The sequence below is a fragment of the Callospermophilus lateralis genome, chromosome 2 (assembly GCF_048772815.1).
Source record: "Callospermophilus lateralis isolate mCalLat2 chromosome 2, mCalLat2.hap1, whole genome shotgun sequence".
NCBI lineage: Eukaryota > Metazoa > Chordata > Mammalia > Rodentia > Sciuridae > Callospermophilus > Callospermophilus lateralis.
In genome coordinates, this window is record NC_135306.1 from 75,867,696 (window position 1) to 75,888,289 (window position 20,594).

Genomic DNA, 20,594 nt, shown 5'->3' on the forward strand with positions numbered 1-20,594 from the left:
GGTATAAAATCTTTAGAATGGTTCCTGGCATACAGTCAGTGCCATATAAGTTGACTCCTAGCATCATTATTAAATGTTCATCTGCTTTAAACTGAAGGCCAGAAGATTTTAATAATGATGAATAGTGTCGGTTCATGAGTCATTTTTGTAAATAGATCTTTCTACATTCAGAAGTACTGATCAGACCTACCAATTCATTTTGTCCCCAACAATCCTGTTTTGGTACACTGAGATTATTTTATGTATGAAGTGTCATGTTACATGAAAATTCAAACACCTTATTAGTAAACAAAGAAACATAAAAAAAAAAAAACCTATTTCTTCCATTTATCACCAAAACCAAAAGCAAATGGATTCTATTTCCTCAGTTACATAGGAGGTGTGCATGCACACCGTGCATGCTCACATGTCTACCTTGAATGACCAAGGTGACTAATACTTCCACCATGGGTGAAGGGTAACCGTGGAAACAGGGCTATAAGAATTTAAAGACTGCTGAATCCATTCTCCTCAATTACTTACTGAGGATCTGTGATTTCTTGGCTTGCAAAAAAAGCCACACTAAAAATCAGAAGCTACATTAGTACTTCTACCAAATATATCCAGTCAACTCATCCACAAAGCTTTAGACAATACTCAGCCTTTTTAGGTAGTAGAGAGTTTCAAAGTGCTAAATGAAAAAAAAAAAAAAAGCAATTCATTAAGCAGAGGATGCTGCACGCGTAATAAGGAATTAGAATTCTGGAAGAAATACAAATTAGAAATAATCTGAAATAATACTTCCAATTACAGCTCTAGCTCATAATATAATTAACATATCCTTTGAGTTTTACTGCTCGTCATGATAATTAAAATAAAACCCCTTCTGCTTTAGCCAATATGATTCTCCTGAAAGCAAAAATGACTTTCAACAAATTTCAGATGCTCAAGATGAGCACTTTAAACAAATGAAGACACTTTTCTTGAAAGGGAAGTTCCTAGCCATTTTCTAGTTTGCACCAAGATATAATCATATCAGAGACAGAATTGATCTAATTATCCTAATGGCAAATTCAAATTGCATTATAATTGCTAATTTCAAATTATCTGGCAGTGTGTGTGTGTGTGTGCACACATGTAAGCACATGGATACACACAGAGAATGAATTGACTTCAGTAGGTTGTGCCTAATTGATTCACTACCTTTAGTGTCAAATCTTATCCTGATGTGCTGATGCCAAATAAGCCAAAGCCTCTTCCCCATTTCCTCCACCTGCTCCATTGCCTAATACAGACGAACATTAAATTATTAGGCGAAGGAGAAAGACTTCCTCATTGAGTGGCAATTTGAAAATGGTCAGGGAAAATTCAAGCTGTTTTCTCACGCATGAGCTACCTATAGACCACCAGAAACTCCCCATCAACAAATATAAAGGCAGGCAGAAGATACTACAAGGAGTGGTTCAGTCAACTTTCAGACCTTGTAGAAAAAAGAAAAAGTATTTAAATTCAAAACCTTGCTTTGAAGGCTGCCAGCTTGTGGAATTTTCAGTAGGTTTATGGTTTGTGATTAAGGGCTGTGTATTTCATTTGCTATATTCCCTCTTGTTCTTAGTTCATTCTTAAATAGCTTTATAAGTCTATGGGAAGGAGAAGAAAAACATGTAAATGTTAAACTGATAAGATTTGTTTAAACCTAGGATAGCCAAAGCAGAATACAGGATGAGCATCCCTAATCCAAAATTCCAAAATCCTACATACTCTAAAATCTGAAACAGAGTTGATGTGACGCTGTAAGTCATTAATTCCACACCTGACCTCATGTGATGGGTCACAGTCAAAGTACAAGCCCAGAAAATTTTGTATGAAATTATCCCTAGGCTATGTGCATAAGGTGTATATGAAACAAATTACTTTATGTTTAGACTTCGGGCCCAACCCCAAGACATCTTATAATATATGTCAATATCCCCAAATCCAAAATCTGAAACACTTCAAGAATTTCAGATAGGGGATACTCAACTGACATAGGTAAGAAATCATATCTCTCTTCTCTTGAATCTCAGATCTAATTTTTTTTCCTTCCTTTTAAAATAAATGACGGGAAAAGAATTAGAATCACCTGTCATGAGAGAACTACACGTAACTTAGAAAATGCAGAACCTCATCAACACCAACTGGTTTCCACTGCAAGTGGAGGTGGCCGCCAAGTAACAGGGCACTCACAATGACAAAACAGTGGTAAAAATTGGGATAAAGGAGGAGCAGTGCTTTAGAATGCAAGAAAATACATGGGCTGCAAGAATCGTCCTAACTCTTGAGCCAAGATTACAAGTTTCTTCCTTATTAGAATGAATTTTGTAAGCCCCCAAAAGGCAGACAAAAATAAATACGACATATAATAATAACACTCTAAAGCTTAAGAATAAGCAGCCAGGCACAGTGGTATACAACTATAAGTCCAGTTGCTTAGGAGACAGGAGAATCACTTGAGCCCAGAAGTTCAAGACCAACATGGGCAACATAGGGAGACCTTGTGTCAAAAAGAAGAGAGAATAAAACAGTAAACATAAGTTAGCACTGGATTTTTTTTCCCATGCTGTCCTTATTCAAGGTATTTGAATCTCCATATTAAATAATTTATCAGTTATGATTTATAAGAGTTAAGAGTATAAATGTGATTGATCCCTTTTGAAAACAGTACTTGATGTTTAAGAGAGGGCGGTTTGGGGCTGGGGTTGTGGCTCAGCAGTGGAGCACTCGCTTCACATGGGCGAGACCCTGGGTTCGATCCTCAGCACCACATAAAAATAAATAAGTGAAACAAAGGTATTGTGTCCAACTACAATTAAAAAATAAATATTAAAAAAGAGAGTAAGGTTTATCTAAGCTATAATCTTATGTTTATGATATCTACTGAGGTCATTTAAATACTTAGCCATTGTTTTCCAGTTTTTCAGAAATGTATTCAAAATCAATACGTTAAAAAAATATTTGAGGATATTCCTGTTTTTAAATGTATAAATATGTCTGAAAATGCTTAAAGGAATTTAATTCATTGAGTAAATGGTGGGGGTTTTGGTTTGGGGGTTTGTGTGTATGTGTGTGTGTGTGTGTGTGTGTGTGTGTGTGTGGTGCTGGGATTGAACCCAGAGTTTGTGCATGTGAGGCAAGCACACTACCAACTGAGCTATATCCCTAGCCCCAGAACAAATGGAGTTGATTTTGTATAATTTGAAAACAAATCAAAGTAAAATGCACTTCTTTTACAAAAAAAAAGTAGACTTACAAAAAAATTTATGATATTAAAAGGCTGAGAAAAACTGTTTTTATATTTTTCAGCTTTAATAACTTCAGCATCAATTAAGACAAGCAGGTATAAATATTTCTTTGCCTCCAGAAAGTCCCTAACAAATACTTGAAAACTGCATTGCATCGAAAAAAAGTAAGTGTGTCATAAATCACTGCAGTATTGATGAAAAATGACACAGAATAGCCCACCAGCTGGCCAAAATCATATTACACCTTTCTCCAACATTAGATGTTGAGTTTTCTACCTTAGAATTGCATGATTTGGAAAGGCTCTCATATATATAATGTTGAGTATTAAAGTGTAAAACAGCCAGGCACAATGAATGGCACATGCCTGGAATCCTAGTGGTTGGGGAGGTGAGACAGGAGAATCACAAGTTCAAAGCCAGCCTCTGCAACTTAGTGTGGCCCTATACAACTTAGTGAGACCGTGTCTCTAAATAAAATATTTTTTAAAAGGGCTGGGGGTGTGTCTCAGTGGTTAAGCACCCCTGGGTTCAATCCTTGGTATAAAACAAACACAAAAGTGCAAAACAGTGGATAATAGTTTGTTAGCTACTATGTCGATTAGCTGCCATAACTCAAATGTCCAATCAGTCAGCGCTCAGGGCTAACATTGCTGCCTCATGGTTCAGAGACCTTCTCTAGAAGGGAAGAAGATATCCTTTCCTTTGAAGGCCACAACTCAAAAATTGCCTGTATCACTTCAGTTTATATCTCATGAGCTATCACTTGGTCATATGGCCACATTTATCAGCAAGTAATGCTTAGAAATTTAGTCTTTTGAGTGTCCTTGTGCCTAGATAAAACTTCTATCATTAAAGGAAGAGGAAATAATGGATATTCAGGACTCCTAGCCTCCCTCTCACAAATATGCCACTTTAAATGTTTAAAAAAGACGTAAAAATGGTTCATCTGTTTACATTCATGCAGAAAAAAAAAATCTGAAAGCTTACTAAACAAACAGATACATACAATAAATTATTGCCTTCATAACATCAACCCACAGTCCAATGTCAGTATGTAATGAAGTTCATCTCAGTATAAGATGAATTTTAAAAAGGACAAATGGTTAGTCATAGATTTATGTTTATTTAATTTAAAGTATCCTCTATTGTTCCCTTTCTCCTTTGTGAAGTCAAAATGTCCTTTATTTTATGCAATAATATTGATGCTAAATGGCAATATATTTTTCCATTTTGTAAATGTTAACATGCTCCATGTTTATGGAGCACCAAGCACTATACAAAATGTCAAGGATTCACTGGTTATAATTGTCCTTTGCTTCCAAATTTTATAATCTAAAGAAAAGATGGATGATTAATAAAGTGTCAAACTAGGATCTTTCCTAAAAATAATGTAGAAGATACTAGAAGAGAATATTCTGAGGGACTTAATTTGGAGTAGGAAGTCAACAATGGCTTCAAGAAAGAAGGGATATTTAAGATACATTCTGAAAATGAATACCAGTGAGCTAGAAGACTAGTAAAGGAGAGGGCTGTAGGCTGGTGGGTCGGCATTGCAGAGGCGAAGGAGGAAGAGTCTGGTCAATGAATGGTCTTAAAAGAATGTTCTATGGCCAAAACTCAATAATCACGAGGAATCATAGCAGCAGGGTCACCATGGAACAGGTAGAGGGTCTCAAAAGTTATGCACAGATTTCAGATTTGCATCCAAGGACAATGAGAAGACATAGAAAGGGTTTCAGCAGGAAAACAAAATTTGATTTACATTTTTAAAAAGTTGCTCTGGCTGGGAGTGTGCAGAATGAACAAGGGAGTATAGATGATGAAGTAATCTGGTCAAGAGGTGGGGAAGGGAACACAGGCAGAGAGGATGGCAAGAAGGGCACAGAGATTTGTCTCTTGGGGTAGATGATTGTGAGACATGTGACTCTGGGAGACAGAAGCAAGCCTGATTAAGATGGGCCCTGAAGTCAGACCGACTGGGGTCAAACCTGGCTCTATGCTGGCGGTGAACCTTGTCTCCTAGTCTCAGTTTCTTCATCTATAGAATAGAAAGTATAATACTAACTGTACCTCAAACATGGTGAGAAATGAGATCATTCATTTAAGTGGAACGATGATTGGATGTATAAACATTACTGCTTTATTACTGTTGTTTACATTACTAGTGTTATTCATAATAGAATAAAAGCCAAGACTCTTGGGGCTGGGGTTGTGGCTCAGTGGTAGAATGCTTGCCTGGCACATGTGAGGCACTGGGTTCAATCCTCAGAGTCACATAAAGATAAATAAATAAAAGGCATTGATTGTATCTAACTACAACTAAAAACTAAAAAAAAAAAGCCAAGACTCATCAGATTCTGATTTGGGTAAATTATTTCAGGAAAAAGAAACAGAAAGGAACAATTAGCAGACTTCTCAATTTGGCAATATGTTTTTCACATATCAAAATCCTACCGCAGACAGTTATTAGGAAAAGTCCTTATAGAAATACATTTTTCAAGATTTCATCTTATTCCTGGGATCCAGGCTCAATTTTCATATCTTAATACCACTAATCCTGGCATACGTACAAATTCATAATGAGTAATTATCAAGATATTAGACATAGGGGCTGGAGTTGTGGCTCAGTGATAGAGAGCTTGCCTCGCATGTATGAGGCACTGGGTTTGATTCTTAGCACCACATATAAATAAATGAATTAAATAAAGGTCCATCAACAACTAAAAAATATTTAAGTATTAGACATAAAAATCCTGGAGTTTTCTAATTTTCCTTTCTTCAAGGTCCATCCCTACATCTTATTTCTTTCATCCTAAACAACAGAGAGATCCAGCTTCCTTAAGGAATTCTTCAGACTACCCAAATGATATTTCATGTAAACCACTCTAGAGAGAGAAACATGCATATTCATTTTATCAGTACTTGAGGTAAGCTCTGTGCTTAGTGCTGAGGATTCAGGGTAAGGAAGCAGAGCCCTCCCTCGTGAAGTTTAAGGTCTCATGTGAAACTTCTCCTGGATCCACGCATTGCTTAGATGTGGCCCATCCACAGTTATTCAGACACTGGAGAAAATGATAGTGCATGTTGAAACTCTCACACTACTCCAGTGTTTAAATCTTCTTTATATGAAAGACCTCAAACTTTAAGGTTTCTTACAAGACCATTTGAAATAGGTCCCAGTGGGTTCATGGCACTACACACAGGTGTCTTTTTTAACCAAATTTCAGCACTGAAATTGATTTCATGAAAATAAAGGCTATATGTCAATAACACAAGCAGTTTTATTTTACAGTTGTACTGTCTAGTTAGAGGAAAAAGAGAAAAGTCAATCACCTTCTATCCTTGATTCCAAGACTTATTTCCATACAAGATCACATGTTTGAGGTTGAGGTGCCTTTACACTGTTATACACACTTATTCTGGTGGCTTTTGTTTTCCTGGAAAGGTGTTCCCAAATCAATGCAATGTTGAATAGTCAATGCTGACTTCGAAGTCGAGAAATTCAACACAAATCCTTGACTAACTTGATAAAGACAGAGGGAGGGGAGAGGGATGGGCAACTAAGCAACTAGATTTCTTGCCTCAGCTCCTCTGCCAGACAGCTCCTGGCCACCTAGCCTGGGACATCTGCCCAGTCGCTTCAGTCCCCTGGTCTGTCACCCCATCTATGCAATGAAGGTTTGCATTTGTGTTTCTCGAACTTTGTAGTAAGGGACTAAGTTTTTAAATTTTTCCATCGGCTAAGGATGAACACATTCTTGAACAACAAGAAAAGTTCTCTGATGCCACAGTAATGTTAAATTGCTATAAGAATTTTTAAACTTACTCTTAGTTTCTCTAGCAGTCTTGTGTGCACAGACTGCATGGGGCCACACACCTGCGTTTTGAGTGGCACTGACTTGACTACTATGACAGATCACTATGCAGATTAGATAGTGATTCTACAAAGGATTTTTCACATTCATTTATTTCATTTGGGTAAAATAATTAGCTTATATTTTCCAGCTAGACAGTAACTAAGCAATGAAAATCAAAAAAAAAAAAAATTCTAGGGAAGCACTGTTTTAAAAAGGTCTCACTCATGGGGGTTTCCAGAGAACAAAGACATGGATAATTCAACTGACGATGACTGACAAATGACCATCAACGCAGAAGATGCCTTTTGGGCCACACTAATCTCAACTTTTTCTCTCATTTAATAAAACCAAAAAAATACAAAATATGAATTTATCAGTTACTTCATTAAAAGTGTGAATTTACTATCAGGAATATTACTCTTTTACTAGAAATATCAGTCCATGTTCCAGGGAAGGAAATTTTTCAAAAGGAGGAGATTGATACATGGTGGTTTGTTCTAGGATGTGTTTCCTCTGCAGCATCAAGTCCATTTAAGAAAGATAACTACTTAATGGCTATAATAGCCATTAATGGCGCAAAGCCGTTGCAGTGAATGTGAGCACAGCCTCGTGAGGATGCACCAAAATGCAAGGGTCTTGCAAACAGGAAACCCTGTTGCATTTCTTAACAACTCACACCAAAGTAAATGTACAAAAAAATATGTGCTTGCTCTTTTTTTTCTACCAGTCTGGCAACTGGGAAAAATGCTAAAAGAGCCCTAAAAATTGCCCAATCTCAAGTTGAAGAAGCGGGAATTGCTTCAAGAAAGTTTCTCCTGAACAGGTCAACATCAGGTATCTCCTGGATGTCTACTAAAAGTTTAGTTTGGGAGGTTAGAGCAACAATCAGAGGTTGATCAGTTCTTGAGCCCCAGGCTGATGAGTATGTAGAGGGCTTATTAATATATGATTACTGGCTTCACTCCAGAATTCCTGATTCAAAGAGCCACGATGGGAGTGCAATGTGGCCCTCACAATTAGGTTCCAGGAGGTGCTAATGCTGTTGCTCCTGATTCTAGGAACACACTTTGAGAATCACTGGTAGAAACATGTGTTGACAGAAGACAGACGACTTCAGAGGTTATTTGGTCCAAACCTTTCATTTTACAGGCGAGGAACCCGAGTTCAGAGAGAAGGTCTTGGTCATATACCAGTATTCAGCCTCTGCTCATTCTCTCTCCCACACACCTATAAAATCAGCTTAGGTTTCCTGAGCTTAATCTCACTGTTCATCTCATAATTCTCTATAGTCATGGACCACCTAACAATGTTTCCTTCCAGAATAGACTCCAAACATGATGGTGGTTCCATAAGATTATAATGGAGCTGAAAATTTTCTATCACCTAATATTTTTAATGTACCTTTTCTATGTTGAGATATGTTGAGATGCACAAATACTTACCCCTTGTGTTACAATCGCCTCCAGTATTCAGGACAGCACTCTTCTGACTAGGTTTATAGCTGAGGGACAACAGATTATATCATACAGGCTTACTGTATAGTCAATTGTGACATTGAGGTTTGTGTCAGTGCTCTCTACGATGTTCACACATGGAAATTGCTCAACAGTATTTTTAAGAACAGGCCACCACATAAAGGGAGGCACTCTGTATTTTGGGTGCATATTAGGTCCCTGCTCTCTGAGTAGAGGCACCAGCAGAGGCTTCATGCTGTTGATCTTCATGCACTGGCTGATAGCACCATGGAAAGTGGAGTAAGAGAGGGATGTGAACTTGGGACATGTTTATGGCTGATTTTTAGGTGCTCCTGGAGAAGTGACTTCAGAAAAGGAAACAGTTTCCATTAAGTAAAACTGGGTCATGAACTAATCAAATTTCCTCTCCTGCCTTTAATTCTCCATCTTCTCATCACTTCTCACTGTTGTTTGTTATTAATTTCCTTTTTCTAGGTGGTGGAGGTCCCACAATTCCAAGAATATTGCTTTGTCTCATCTACCTTGACCCTCTTCATATTGGACTCCTTAATCCCAAGAGACACACCCTGGAAGGCAAGAGGGTGACAAAGATCTGGTTCTTCTAGTCCCTGAAAATTGTTCACTAATAATTGAGTGGATGTCAACTTAACCTCACCCCTAGATTGCTAGGAAAATATAAGTTCTGCAAAATTTGAACCATATAGGGAATGCATTTCCATGCCAGCAATTCCCATAAGCAATTTTAATTTTCTTAAACTCAAAAGTATTTTTGAACTTGTTCATCCATTCTATTGTTAAAATTGATTATGATTAACACTAAGAGTACTGACCAATATATTTAATATCTGGTATAGTTCAGCAGAAACAGAACTCTGAAAATCATGATGACTTTTTCTTTCTATCTGTAAAATGGGTGTATATAGATGTATTCATTGAAAAATATTTGATATTTGATATTCATATGGACTGCATCATTTGATTGGTCAGACATCATTCTGGCTTGTCCAGGGGTTGCACTGTGCCATACAGTGCCAGGCACAATTTTGCTTCAGAGCCAGACTTAGGAACGAAACAGGCACAGCTCCTGTCTCACAGAACTTGTCATCTAGCAGACAAGCCAATGAATAAACAAGTAAGAATTCCAGTTTAATTCCAAAATCAAAACAGTGAAGAAACAAAACCAAGTAATAGAAACAAACAATGAAAAGCAAAAGATGCAAAGATATCGTGATCAGGAAAGGCCTTGTAGAGAGGAACTTCTGAGCCTAGATGTGAAGATAAAGAAGAAACAGCCATCGACTTGGAGGGAGAGTAGGGAACAGAAAAGAATGTTCTAGGCAGAAGGAGCAAACCCAAAGATCCACAGGCAAAAAAAAAAAAGAAAAAAAAAGTTGGAGTGTTCAAGGAAAAAGAAGGTGAGTATGACTTCAGCACAATGAACCAGAGGAAGAGTGACCCTATTTGCATTCAAAGAGGCGGGCAGGCATTTGGAGTTGACTCCAAGGGCAAGGTTAGACATTGAATTTGAGCAAGGTAGTGATACAAGTTTAAAATGAACAAAAAAGGGCAAATGTGGACAGTGGGAAGTTGGGAGGACAGTGCAGTAAAGCAGAGGGGTAGTGATGGTCCTGCCTGAGATCACAGCTTTGGGAAGTGGAGGTAATGATGAGATCTGGGAAGTGCTTCAGCAGTAGAGAGAGTGCCAGAATATGGGTTGTGGAAGTTTCCTGGGATGCTAGGACACATGTGTGAAATGCTCCTATCCCTATAAAATAAACTCATGATAAAACACAAGATGTTAATTACAATGCAATTAAATATGGCTTCCATTAAAAGCATCAGCTTCCTTTTCTTCTCATGCTTTGATCATCTGAAAGCTTGCATTTAGATTTTTCTTTCAGTTTGTATCTCCTGATGCATTTAGAACAGACTACCTTTGTCATTTGGAGTGTCTAAGCATCATCTTGAATTCCAAGAAAGGTGGAAAGCAGCTGAGTCCCCTTCCTATGGGAGAAGCCTCAGCTAAAATAATTTTATTCAACTAGCACTGAAAATAGATAGTACACGGGCATGGTGGCACAGACCTGTAATCCCAGGTGGCGCCAGAGACTGGAGCAGGAGGATTGGGAGTTCAAACCCAGCCTCAGCAACTTAGCAAGGTGCTAAGCAACTCAGTGAGATCCTGTGTCTAAATAAAATAAAAAATAGGGATGGGGATGTGGCTTAGTGGTCGAGTGCCCCTGAGTTCAATCCCTAGTACCCAAAAAGAAAAAAAAAAAAAGAAAAGAAAAGAGGTAATACAACCCATGTTTCATGCACCACTCTTAATGCTTTAAAAATAATGACCCATTTTATTGAATTCTCATAATAGTATAAACCTAATATGTTGTTATTCCCATTTACTAGATGAGAAAAACTAAGGTACATTCAACATACATTCAAGGATGCATGCAGCTCATCAGTAGAAGAGCCTAGAAAGCTCTAAACCCAGAGCGCTGGCTTTAGGAATGTGCTTCTAACCACCATGCAATACTGCCTCCTGGTAACTGAGTACAGTCAGACAGCCTGAGGTTTTGCAAAGTGACACAAAGATGTAGGAAATGGGCACAGGTGACTTGCAGTGCTGTTATGGAGGTTAAGTGTCCAGCACAAGCAGCAACTTGATGAGGGCTGTGGAGTCCCCTAGCTGTGTTTTTGGCAGCCTGGTCTTGCTATGTCAAGACTCCCTTGGGTCCTGCCTTTTTGCTGAGTCTGCTCTCTAATTCCCATTGATTCAGAGCTTCCTGCTTCCCTTCCAATAAATTATTCTTCTGCTTAAATGATCTGCAACCAGAACCCTGGCCAACATGGCTAATTGATGGATGTGTCAGCAGAGAGCCAAATGCTCATAATGAAAGTCAGGGTTCCCGCAGAGGCTCCTGCAGTTCTTTCTACCTTTAGAGCCCTGGATTTCTACTAGTACACTTCCTTCCTCCGTTGCCATGGCTGCCTGGCTCCCAGGGATCCCTACCTCAGGTCATCTGCACTCAGGTGACAGCCATGTCTGTGATGCACAGCCCCTGGCCAGAACCCATGGATCTAGGAGTACACCCTGACCATGGTACACCTGACAATGTGGAAGTCTTCTGCTTCCACAGGGCTATGGAAGTCAGCCCAGAGGGTTCTGATGCTCAGAAGGGAGTGGACTCAGGCACAGTGATAGCTGTGCCTGGAGAGGGTCCACCCCCCGCCCCAACTGCCTTGGCACTTGCTCTTTCCTCATTCTCCATTATTCAATCCTTCAATTCTATGAAATGGCCTGATGAGAACCTTTCCCAAAAAAGGCTCCTCTTTGTTACAATTCAACTTCTGTCTTTAGTAACATCATAACTTAGCTACAATGATTCACTGAAAGCCCTTTTCTCTGCCTCCCCATCTCCCTGACACCCACAGATAGGAGTTCTTACAATAATATTTTCTCCTTGTGATTCAGGTATCATAGGAAAAGATGAAGCAAAAGATGACATAAACACAAAATCATCTTTCACAAAGACCCAAAATAAATAAATTAATAAAAAACAAGACCCCTTCAGGGTTAAAACATTTTTTTACCTTGCTTTTTTGCCAAACTCCATTATCCAATTTTTCCATTTTATATCTGCTCACAGTTTAAGACTCATTAAAGCCTCAAAAATTTCATCCTTTAATGACAAGCTTTAGAAACGCAGCTCTTTGGGTACTTAGATGTGAGTGAGTGATTTGAATTAGTGGGGTTGGTATCTTTGTTTTAAATGGCTTAAATATCTTAAAAGGTACAGTCCTCCACTAAAAGCTAGGCCCCTTGGAGAAATGGCTGAATGCTCCCAAGGGGACGGGTGGGGACAAAATGAGCCTGGAGCATCTTGTTACACCAGGAAGTAAACAAATGCTCCCCCAAAATGCTGAGAATGTGTCACAGTGACACAGAAGCCAACTTGAAGGGGATCTCAGGACACATATCTGGTTCATTCTGCATACCAAAGGAGTCTGTCTATAGAGTGACAAATGAATAAGGGAAAGGGAAAGGCTCTTGCAGAATGTCAAGTGCCAACTGGTAAATGTGGGTAGAGTGCTGGAGTGGCCGTCATGTCGTAGACAGGATCAGGCAGGAGTAATCAAAGGATACTAAATCAACTTTTGGAGCCTGGAGACCCTGGTTCCATCCCAGCACTGCAATTTTTTTTTAAAAAGTGACTAAGAACAACATTTTGATGAGGAACAGGGCATTTGTGGGTATCATCACAAAATTATGATAACAATGAATAAAATAAGCAACATCTTGACCAGATGATTAAATTTAACATCACCAATGAGGAGAAGATGGACATGGTGCATCTCCAGATGTGACCCCTGTCCCCTAAGAAAGACACATCACCTATGCAGTGTTCCAGCCAAGAACACATAGCTGGAGTCTCTAATCATAAGATCAGACAAATCCAAAATTCTGTTTTAAAAAGGGAGCAAGTACTGTATTCTTCAACAATTCAATGTTACGAAAGCAAGGAGGGTTTGTAGAAATGTTCCAAGTTAAAGAAAACTAAAAAGACATGAGAAACCAAGGCAACATCAGAGCCTACACTAGACCATGGGCTGTGGATGAGGAAATGCTACTGAGGACATTCTTGGGCCAACTGCCCAAACTGGGATATAGAGAATAGTTTGCACACACACCGTGTATGCAGGATATGTTTACTGGAGTTTTGTAAGTGGACTATGCTCATGTAAGATATTTAGAGAAAACACACTGGAGTAGTTAGAAGTACAGGCCACACTGCATAATGTAACCTGGAACATTTCAGAAAAACTGAAGAGAACCCATGAATGAGAAAAAAAATGGGGTAAAAATTCAACAGTCAGTGAATTTGGAAGAGTATTCCTGTGTAGTTTATATTTTTATTCTTATTTTTGTAGCTATTTGAAAATGGCTCCAAATCAGGAGTTAAAAAGGAAAGATTTGAGGGAGGAGAATGACTGCAAAAGGTCACAAGGGATGATGGACATGTTCTAGAGCATGAGTATGCCTACGCGCTGAACACATCGATTTGTACACCTAAGATCCGCATCTTTTACAGTATGTGAAATATCAACAGAATTTATTTGAAAAGGCACAAAGGGTAAAAGGTCACTATTTCAAAATGTTCTGTAATGCATTTAAAGGCAGAAAGAAGAGGGGGTTCTTGCTTTGCCTCTTGAGAGGTCTCCAGGGTCTGCTGTGCCATGGATGGAAGCAGCCCATCTTGCCGGGTCTGTTTTATTCCAGCCAGGATGGACATAAGCACAGATAAAGACAAAGCACACACACAGAAAGCCACACAATCTCTCTTTCTGAAGAATTTTTTGGGGGAAATTCACCATTTTGTATTAACATTTCATAATGAACACAATACTTACATGCACAGTTAAGATAAAATATACAAATACTCAACAAAATCTTGCCCGTAAAGAACTCCTTCATATTATCCCAGAGGCTGAGATCATCACTTACCATTCTCAGAAAATTCTCTCGGTAAGTGGGGAGAGTCTGCAAGTTTCTCCACAGTATGTAGATGGTTGTTAGCATCCTACACTCCCAGTGTTTTGAGGCCCAATTCAGATGATCCCTCATCCAGAAGCTCCCCAGTCCTACTCTGCTTGTACCACCTCTTAATCTCTGTTAAGTTTTCATGAACATCTACCTTATAACCGCTACTTATGAACTAGCCCCCTCCAATTCAGCCCTACGAAATTATTCCCTGCACTGAGAACCATGCCTCGCATGTTTAAAAAGTCTGTTGGATTGAACTAGTCTGAGCTGAATGACCATGGGCACATTATCTGTCGCTTTCTACCAAGAAACCCACATTTTCTGTGCCATTTCCTCTAATGGACTTCCCACTGGAGAACATGATAGCTAGTTCTAAAAGACTTTGTTATAACTAAGCCAATAAAACTTTATGGGATACAGACTTTAAACTCTTTGGTTTAAGTAGGAAGAGAAATTTTTTAAAAAAATCAATTTATTGGTCAGAAAACCCTAGAAGAAACTCATAGAAAATATTTCTGCTAAATCACTACCAGGAAAATTTAGACAAGCTGCTACATGATCTGTAACTAGTCAACTACACTGGAAAAGGACACCTCATTTCAGCCGGAAAATACTAAAAATGAAGCAATGATAGCTGACACTTAGTACTCACTGCCAGCAAAATCCCAGAGGTTAGTCCACAGCCAAGAAATGGTAGAGCCAGCATTTGAACCCAGACAGACTGGCCTAAAAATCTACATTTTTTAACCACTATATCAGTTGTTATAAGCTAAATTATGTTGTCCTGCCAAAACTCATGAAGGTGGAGTTCTAAAATGCCAGTATTTTAGAAGGTAGGTGTGTTTAGAGATAAGATGATTAAGATAAAGAGTCCCTTCAAGTAGGGCCCTAATCCAAAAGGACTAGTGACCCCGGAAGAGAAAGAGAGGGCAAGGATGTCCTTGCACAGAGGAAAGGCCACACAAGGACATGGTGAGATGGCCGCTGTCTGCAAGCCAGGGAGAGAGGATTCCAGAGAAACCCAACATGCTGATACCTTAATCTTGGACTTTCATTCTCCAGATTGTAAAAAGATGAAATTTAGTTGCTTAAGTATTCAAGACCGTGGTGTTCTGTTATGACAGCCATAGCAAACTAATACAAATAGCGTAAGTTAAATATCAATTTTCCTTCCTTCTAGAGAGTTCCAAGATGAAGTCTGCGATCAGAGTTACTGGAAGCACTCAGCCCAATTAGCAAGCAACACTAAGTCATTAAAAGATCACACATCCTTGCTACAGAGCAGTTTCTTTCTATACTGAATACTACCCATCAATGTTCTTATCAGAACTCCTTTCCATCCTTCCTTTGTCCAAGGAACTGATAAGGAATTTCTTACTACTAAACTCAACCATATTCTTTACTTTCCTTATCTCCTCCAGATGAGGTCTCACACTGGCATCTCACAATTACTAGACAACAGTTTTTATCTTTCCCTACTGGACAGTGACCCATGCTTTTATTAAGCACAGACAGGATACTGCTCCACTGAATGCACTTGGAAAGTATCCTTATCCTTGTTGCAAAACCATGCTTCATTGTGAGAGAGTCCGTGGCTTTTCAGGACATTCCATGCTTCACACACAATCCTAAATGCCCATTTGCAAAGTGGGATTTTCATCTAAGACACTTAAACAGCGACTGATCTAATTCACCCACTGTAGAGAATATTGTAATTCTTTTGCTCCAACTCTATGACTTCAAACAAACAGCATACACCCTTTCCTGACCCTTGCATTATCCAAGTCATTGTCTTTTCCTTTATCTGGAGATGAACAGACTGTGCCCCACAATTAAAGATTGAAAGAAATCAGAGGTTATTGTTTTTTAGTTCATTTGAGGGGTTCTGGACAGCTCCATGTGGTTTGAAAACTGTATTTTTAATAGAAAAATGGTCACAGAGATGATGTACTAATGATGAAAACAGGGGCCCCTGGAGATTAGGCAATGCCTTGAGGGGTTTGGAGGGTGGAGCAAGGGCCAGCCAGACAAGAGCATGAGGGTTATGAAGGACCTCTAGTCACCTGGATTAAATTTGACTCTCAGGGGCAAAGAATTTACCTACAAACATTTCTTCCCTAGTCTGAGTGCAAATGCAAGCATTTTATATCAAATGAATAGGTTTATTACCAAGAGAGTATAGCTTAGCTGACTGCACATTTTTTTCACATAAACAGCCAGCATCTGTCAAACTCTTGGAATATTCTAGACACTGCACTTCATATACTAACACAGATCTAAGCATTTCAAATGAACTAGGGTTCAGCCTGCCCTTGAAAAGAAAAGCTCTGCAACTAAGGCCATGACTACCCCTGTGGTGTTCGGGACCTAAGGCTCCAGTACAAACGAGGGCCTGCCAATCACTGTAAAGTGTTAATCTCTTCCCTAACTTATCTGCCTTTATGACAGCCTCAAAGGCCAGGTTCAATGTTGAATTCTTAGTCTTCAGAGTTCTGGGCCAGACATAAATGAACAGCCCTGGTCAATGGACAGTCTGTTCTTTCTTCACCCGGACTCCCTCTCCTCAAGGAGGTCTTCTGAGACCCCTAGCCCACCTTCTCAAGCTCCCCCACAATTTTAGCAAAGAGCTGCCCCTTTGGGCAATCAGGGATCAGGCCTGCAGTCTCTCCTGGCTCAGACTCTAGCCGCAGGCTTGGGGTCTTTGGGGCAGGGAATTCCATGCAGGACTTGCATCAGGGAGGGGAGCAATGTAGACTGTGGGTGGCCACCCTGCTTGGACTAGCAGATTTTTAGCCCTTTGAGGAGGGCACAGCCTGCAGGGTAAACCAGGCCAGACTCTCTAAACCCAGGACAAATGTGTGTGTGTGTGTGGGGGGGGTTCTTTGCCTAGTCCAAAAGCAGTATGACTAAAAGCCCTCTATTTTATGCTAACTAGATCAACCGGTCTTTCCTTGAAGCTCTCAGGCAGAGTGACTACTTAAAGAAGAATAAACAAGCAGAGGATGAAAGGTATTGATTCTTGTAGGGTGAAATACTTGTGGCTATTTAGAGGGGAAATGGATATCTTGATATGAAAGAAGGAAAAAATAAATATTCTTCACACAGTAAATTTATTGAATGGCAATTTTAGAAGATCAGAAGGTGTGGGGTCCTTGCCTTATAGCAAAAATTGTCTCCTTAAACTGTTTTCTTTCTATTTCTGAAAGACCTTTGCAGAGACACCAAAGACAGATGAAGAATTAGCAGCGTGGCTGGGGTTGCAAAACTGAACCCCAGGACAAAGCTGACTGCCAAACCAAAGGTGGCAGGGGAGGCTTGGGTTTGCTGCAAACACAAAGGCCTCGCCAAGGAGACAGACCCGTGGGAGGCGGATGAAGGAGGTCACAAGAATCAGAAGAGGCTAAGGACATGGGCTTCACCCCCATCACTAGGCAAACGAGATATTAGGCTAGTTTCAGGGCAAGTTTCTCAGGTTTCCAATTCCCATACTTCTCTAAAATGGGGTTAGCGCCTGGCCACATCACCAGGTTATGCCAGTAAGAACTTAGCTCGAGGCTGCCCTTGTTAAGTGCCCAGTCCACTGCACTTCATTTAGAATTGAAAACTTTGCAGACCAGAACTATGGAGACTGCTGCCCCTGGGAAGAAGATGGGGGTCGTCATTTCCCCACTACCAACCCTGACATCCAACTTGGGATCCGCAGAAGCTGTGCGCTGGGGGTTGAGGAATAGGTTTTAGGCAAACTGAAACCCATGGGACAAAGCAGACAGAGGTAACGGTTACTTCCCCGACCTGTTTCCAAGTCGTGAGAGGGTACTTTCAAAAGTGGCCCTGCCAGAGGTTCAAAGGACTGGCGCCTAAGGCCCAAGTTGCCGGCATCCTCAAATTCCGCAGGGAACCTGAGGAAACTGTGCCGCACCCCTCGGGGCTCCAGGCGCGACTAGAGGATGGCTAGCAAAGGGACTGGGAGGGGAACCCCCAGTGCACTGGGGTTCGCGGGGACACGCAACCACTCACCCAGTAACAGCAGCTTGAGTTCGCGGCGCGCGTCCTTCTTGTCCCGGCGAAGCTGCCTCTCGATCTCAGCGCTAATGCGCTGCGATTCCTTCTCCTCTGCAGACAGACAGCAGCAGCCAGCCATGCTGCGCCGAGCACCCGACGGGGCGACGTCTCCCGGCGCTCTCTTCAGCTCAGCGGGGCAGCCCGCCGGGTGAACCCGCGCCAGGAACAAGAGTTTGGAGAGAAAACGCCTGGGCGGATTTGGGTTTCGGAGTAAGAAACCTGGGCCTCGAGGGCTTACTCACTCCTCAAGGGTCAGATCGGAGCCCAGGGCGAATGCTGAGCGCTGGGAGCGCTTAAACGCACCCCGGGTCGGGGCTCACCCAGCACCACACTTGATCCGGGGAGGAAAAGGGCTTAGCCGCGAGGTTGGGAGACTGCTGCCCCCAGGAAGAAACGCGCGCTCTTTGGCACAGTAGCAGGACACCCAGTTAGGCGAAGGAGTTGGGGTTGGGGTTTCGGGACTGGGAGGGGAGAGTGGGACCTCCCAGGCGTAGGGGTGTCGCAGGCGAGCGGCAGGCGCGGCTTGAGGTGGAGGCAAAGGACCTGGCTGGCCCTTGCTTGGAAAGTTCCGTAAACCTCAGCAGTGGCCACAGACTAAGACCGAACGGAAAGGTTCTTCCTGGTGCTGGTGGATCTAAGTGGCGGGAGGAGGCGGAGCGTCTCGAACCTGCAGCCCTGGCGTCTGCCGGAGAAAGCCCTCGGGACACCCGAACCAATGGCACCTGGGGGCAAAAGAGGGCGACCGCGGAGCTGGAGAGTGCGGGCTGGGGTCGGCGGGAGCAGCCCCCACACCTGCCTTTCTGGCCGTGTGTCCCAGTGCGGGTCGGGACGCCGGCCAAGGTGGCTGTAATCAGCACGCTCCGGCCGCCAAGCCCTTCTTCCTGCCAGATCCGGGTTCCGCCAGGTGAGTGAGTTTCGCCAACTCTCAGCCTCAGTGGCGGCTGCGGCGGCGTCGGGCTGGAGAAGGAGTGGGGCCCAGCCAAGAGTCTGCTTCGGGACCCAGCGCGCCGGGAGCGAGGTTGAGGTCTCTACTCGGATCTGAAGTTGAGGCTTGCACACACCTCTACACCGCACACACTCGGGTTTCCTAGACAGGCTCCTTCCGCTTCCCGACACCCCAGCCCAGCGCAGCTTGACTACAGCCCCGGGTCAGCTGGGCAGCCTGCCTGCCAAGTGCGACTGGGCCCCAGCCCGCTGGCTCTGCAGCCACCACTGGGTTCAGTTAAAAGTGCGGGAGTGCAGGGTAAATATCCTCCCGGCTCTTCCTACAGCACCGGATGAGGGGGGTTGAGGATGGGAGGCATGGAAAACACTGGCTGCTTTGCATTTTATGATGGAAAAACTCCGGTTTTGTAGAAGGGCTGGCACGTTCCCGGCACACCTGGCAAAATCCCTGTCCCGGCCGCCTTGGTAAGGTGTGTCTGCACAACCCTATTGGCCCTGCCCCTAGAACGTCCCGATCATGTTTGAACAGGCTTAATAAAAAAAAAAAAAAAAAAAAAGGCAGAAAATCAAAAAGCACCTCGGAGCAACTGAAATGACAAGGTCAAGTTACAACATCTGATTTTTGGCTGTATAGATTTTGAGGCAGAAAAAGGGAAAGTGGAGGAAGGGATTCTGTTGGCCACAGCAACAGAATCCCTACTTCTCAAGTCAGCATATGCCATGTACACACTTTATGGCATTAGGCAATTAGCTAATGCTTCCTCTATAAAGAGCAGGCCTAAGTGCTTTAAGTATGAGTAACATATATTTTATCAATTCAAGCATATGAGTGGAGTGGTATCATAATTTAAAGAACTTAGCATGATGCTGCTCTCTGGCTGCGAGGTCTTATTTATTTTACAGTTGAGGAACTGTAGACAAATCAGGCATTAAAAATGAGTGTGCATACACTCTTAAAAGCTTGACTCTGAGTTTCATGGCAGGCATAAATAGACAGTAATAGTGACCCCTACAGGAAAACTCTTGGACTTTTCTAATTTGATCTTTGGCCATTTAGTTATCCATTTCTTCTTTAGCTTTTAATATTCATTTATAGCTTAGGAATAAGACTTCTTGGCTTCTTAAACTAATGGTTGCAGAATAATTATTAGTATTTCAAAATGATTTAAACTAGACCAATTTGAACTTCAAATGAGCTGTAATAACTGACCTGTGAGGTCTCAAGATGCTAAGATTTCAAAAGTCATATAACATGTAGACTATGGAAAATCTGCACAACTTTCCTAGCTATTCAACTTGGTATATATCAGAATCCTTGAACATGTCCATCCCCTTTGATCAAACCAATAATTCCTTTTATAAGATATAAGGAGAGGGGGCTGGGGTTGCTCAGTGGTAGAGTGCTCGCCTAGTACAGGTGAGACACCTGGTTCTATCCTCAGCACCACATAAA

The 20,594-nt window shown here is 41.5% G+C and overlaps 1 protein-coding gene across 1 annotated transcript in view; it reads right to left on the reverse strand.

Moving 5' to 3' along the window:
* Gna14 (G protein subunit alpha 14) overlaps positions 1–18,803 on the reverse strand; it is a 186,741-nt gene extending 167,938 nt beyond the window's left edge. The window contains exon 1 of the mRNA XM_076843501.2: positions 18,152–18,803. Within this exon, the coding sequence (XP_076699616.1) occupies positions 18,152–18,275 (124 nt within the window). The 5' untranslated portion in view covers positions 18,276–18,803. The remainder of the gene's footprint in view (positions 1–18,151) is intronic.
* Positions 18,804–20,594: the final 1,791 nt, after the last annotated feature.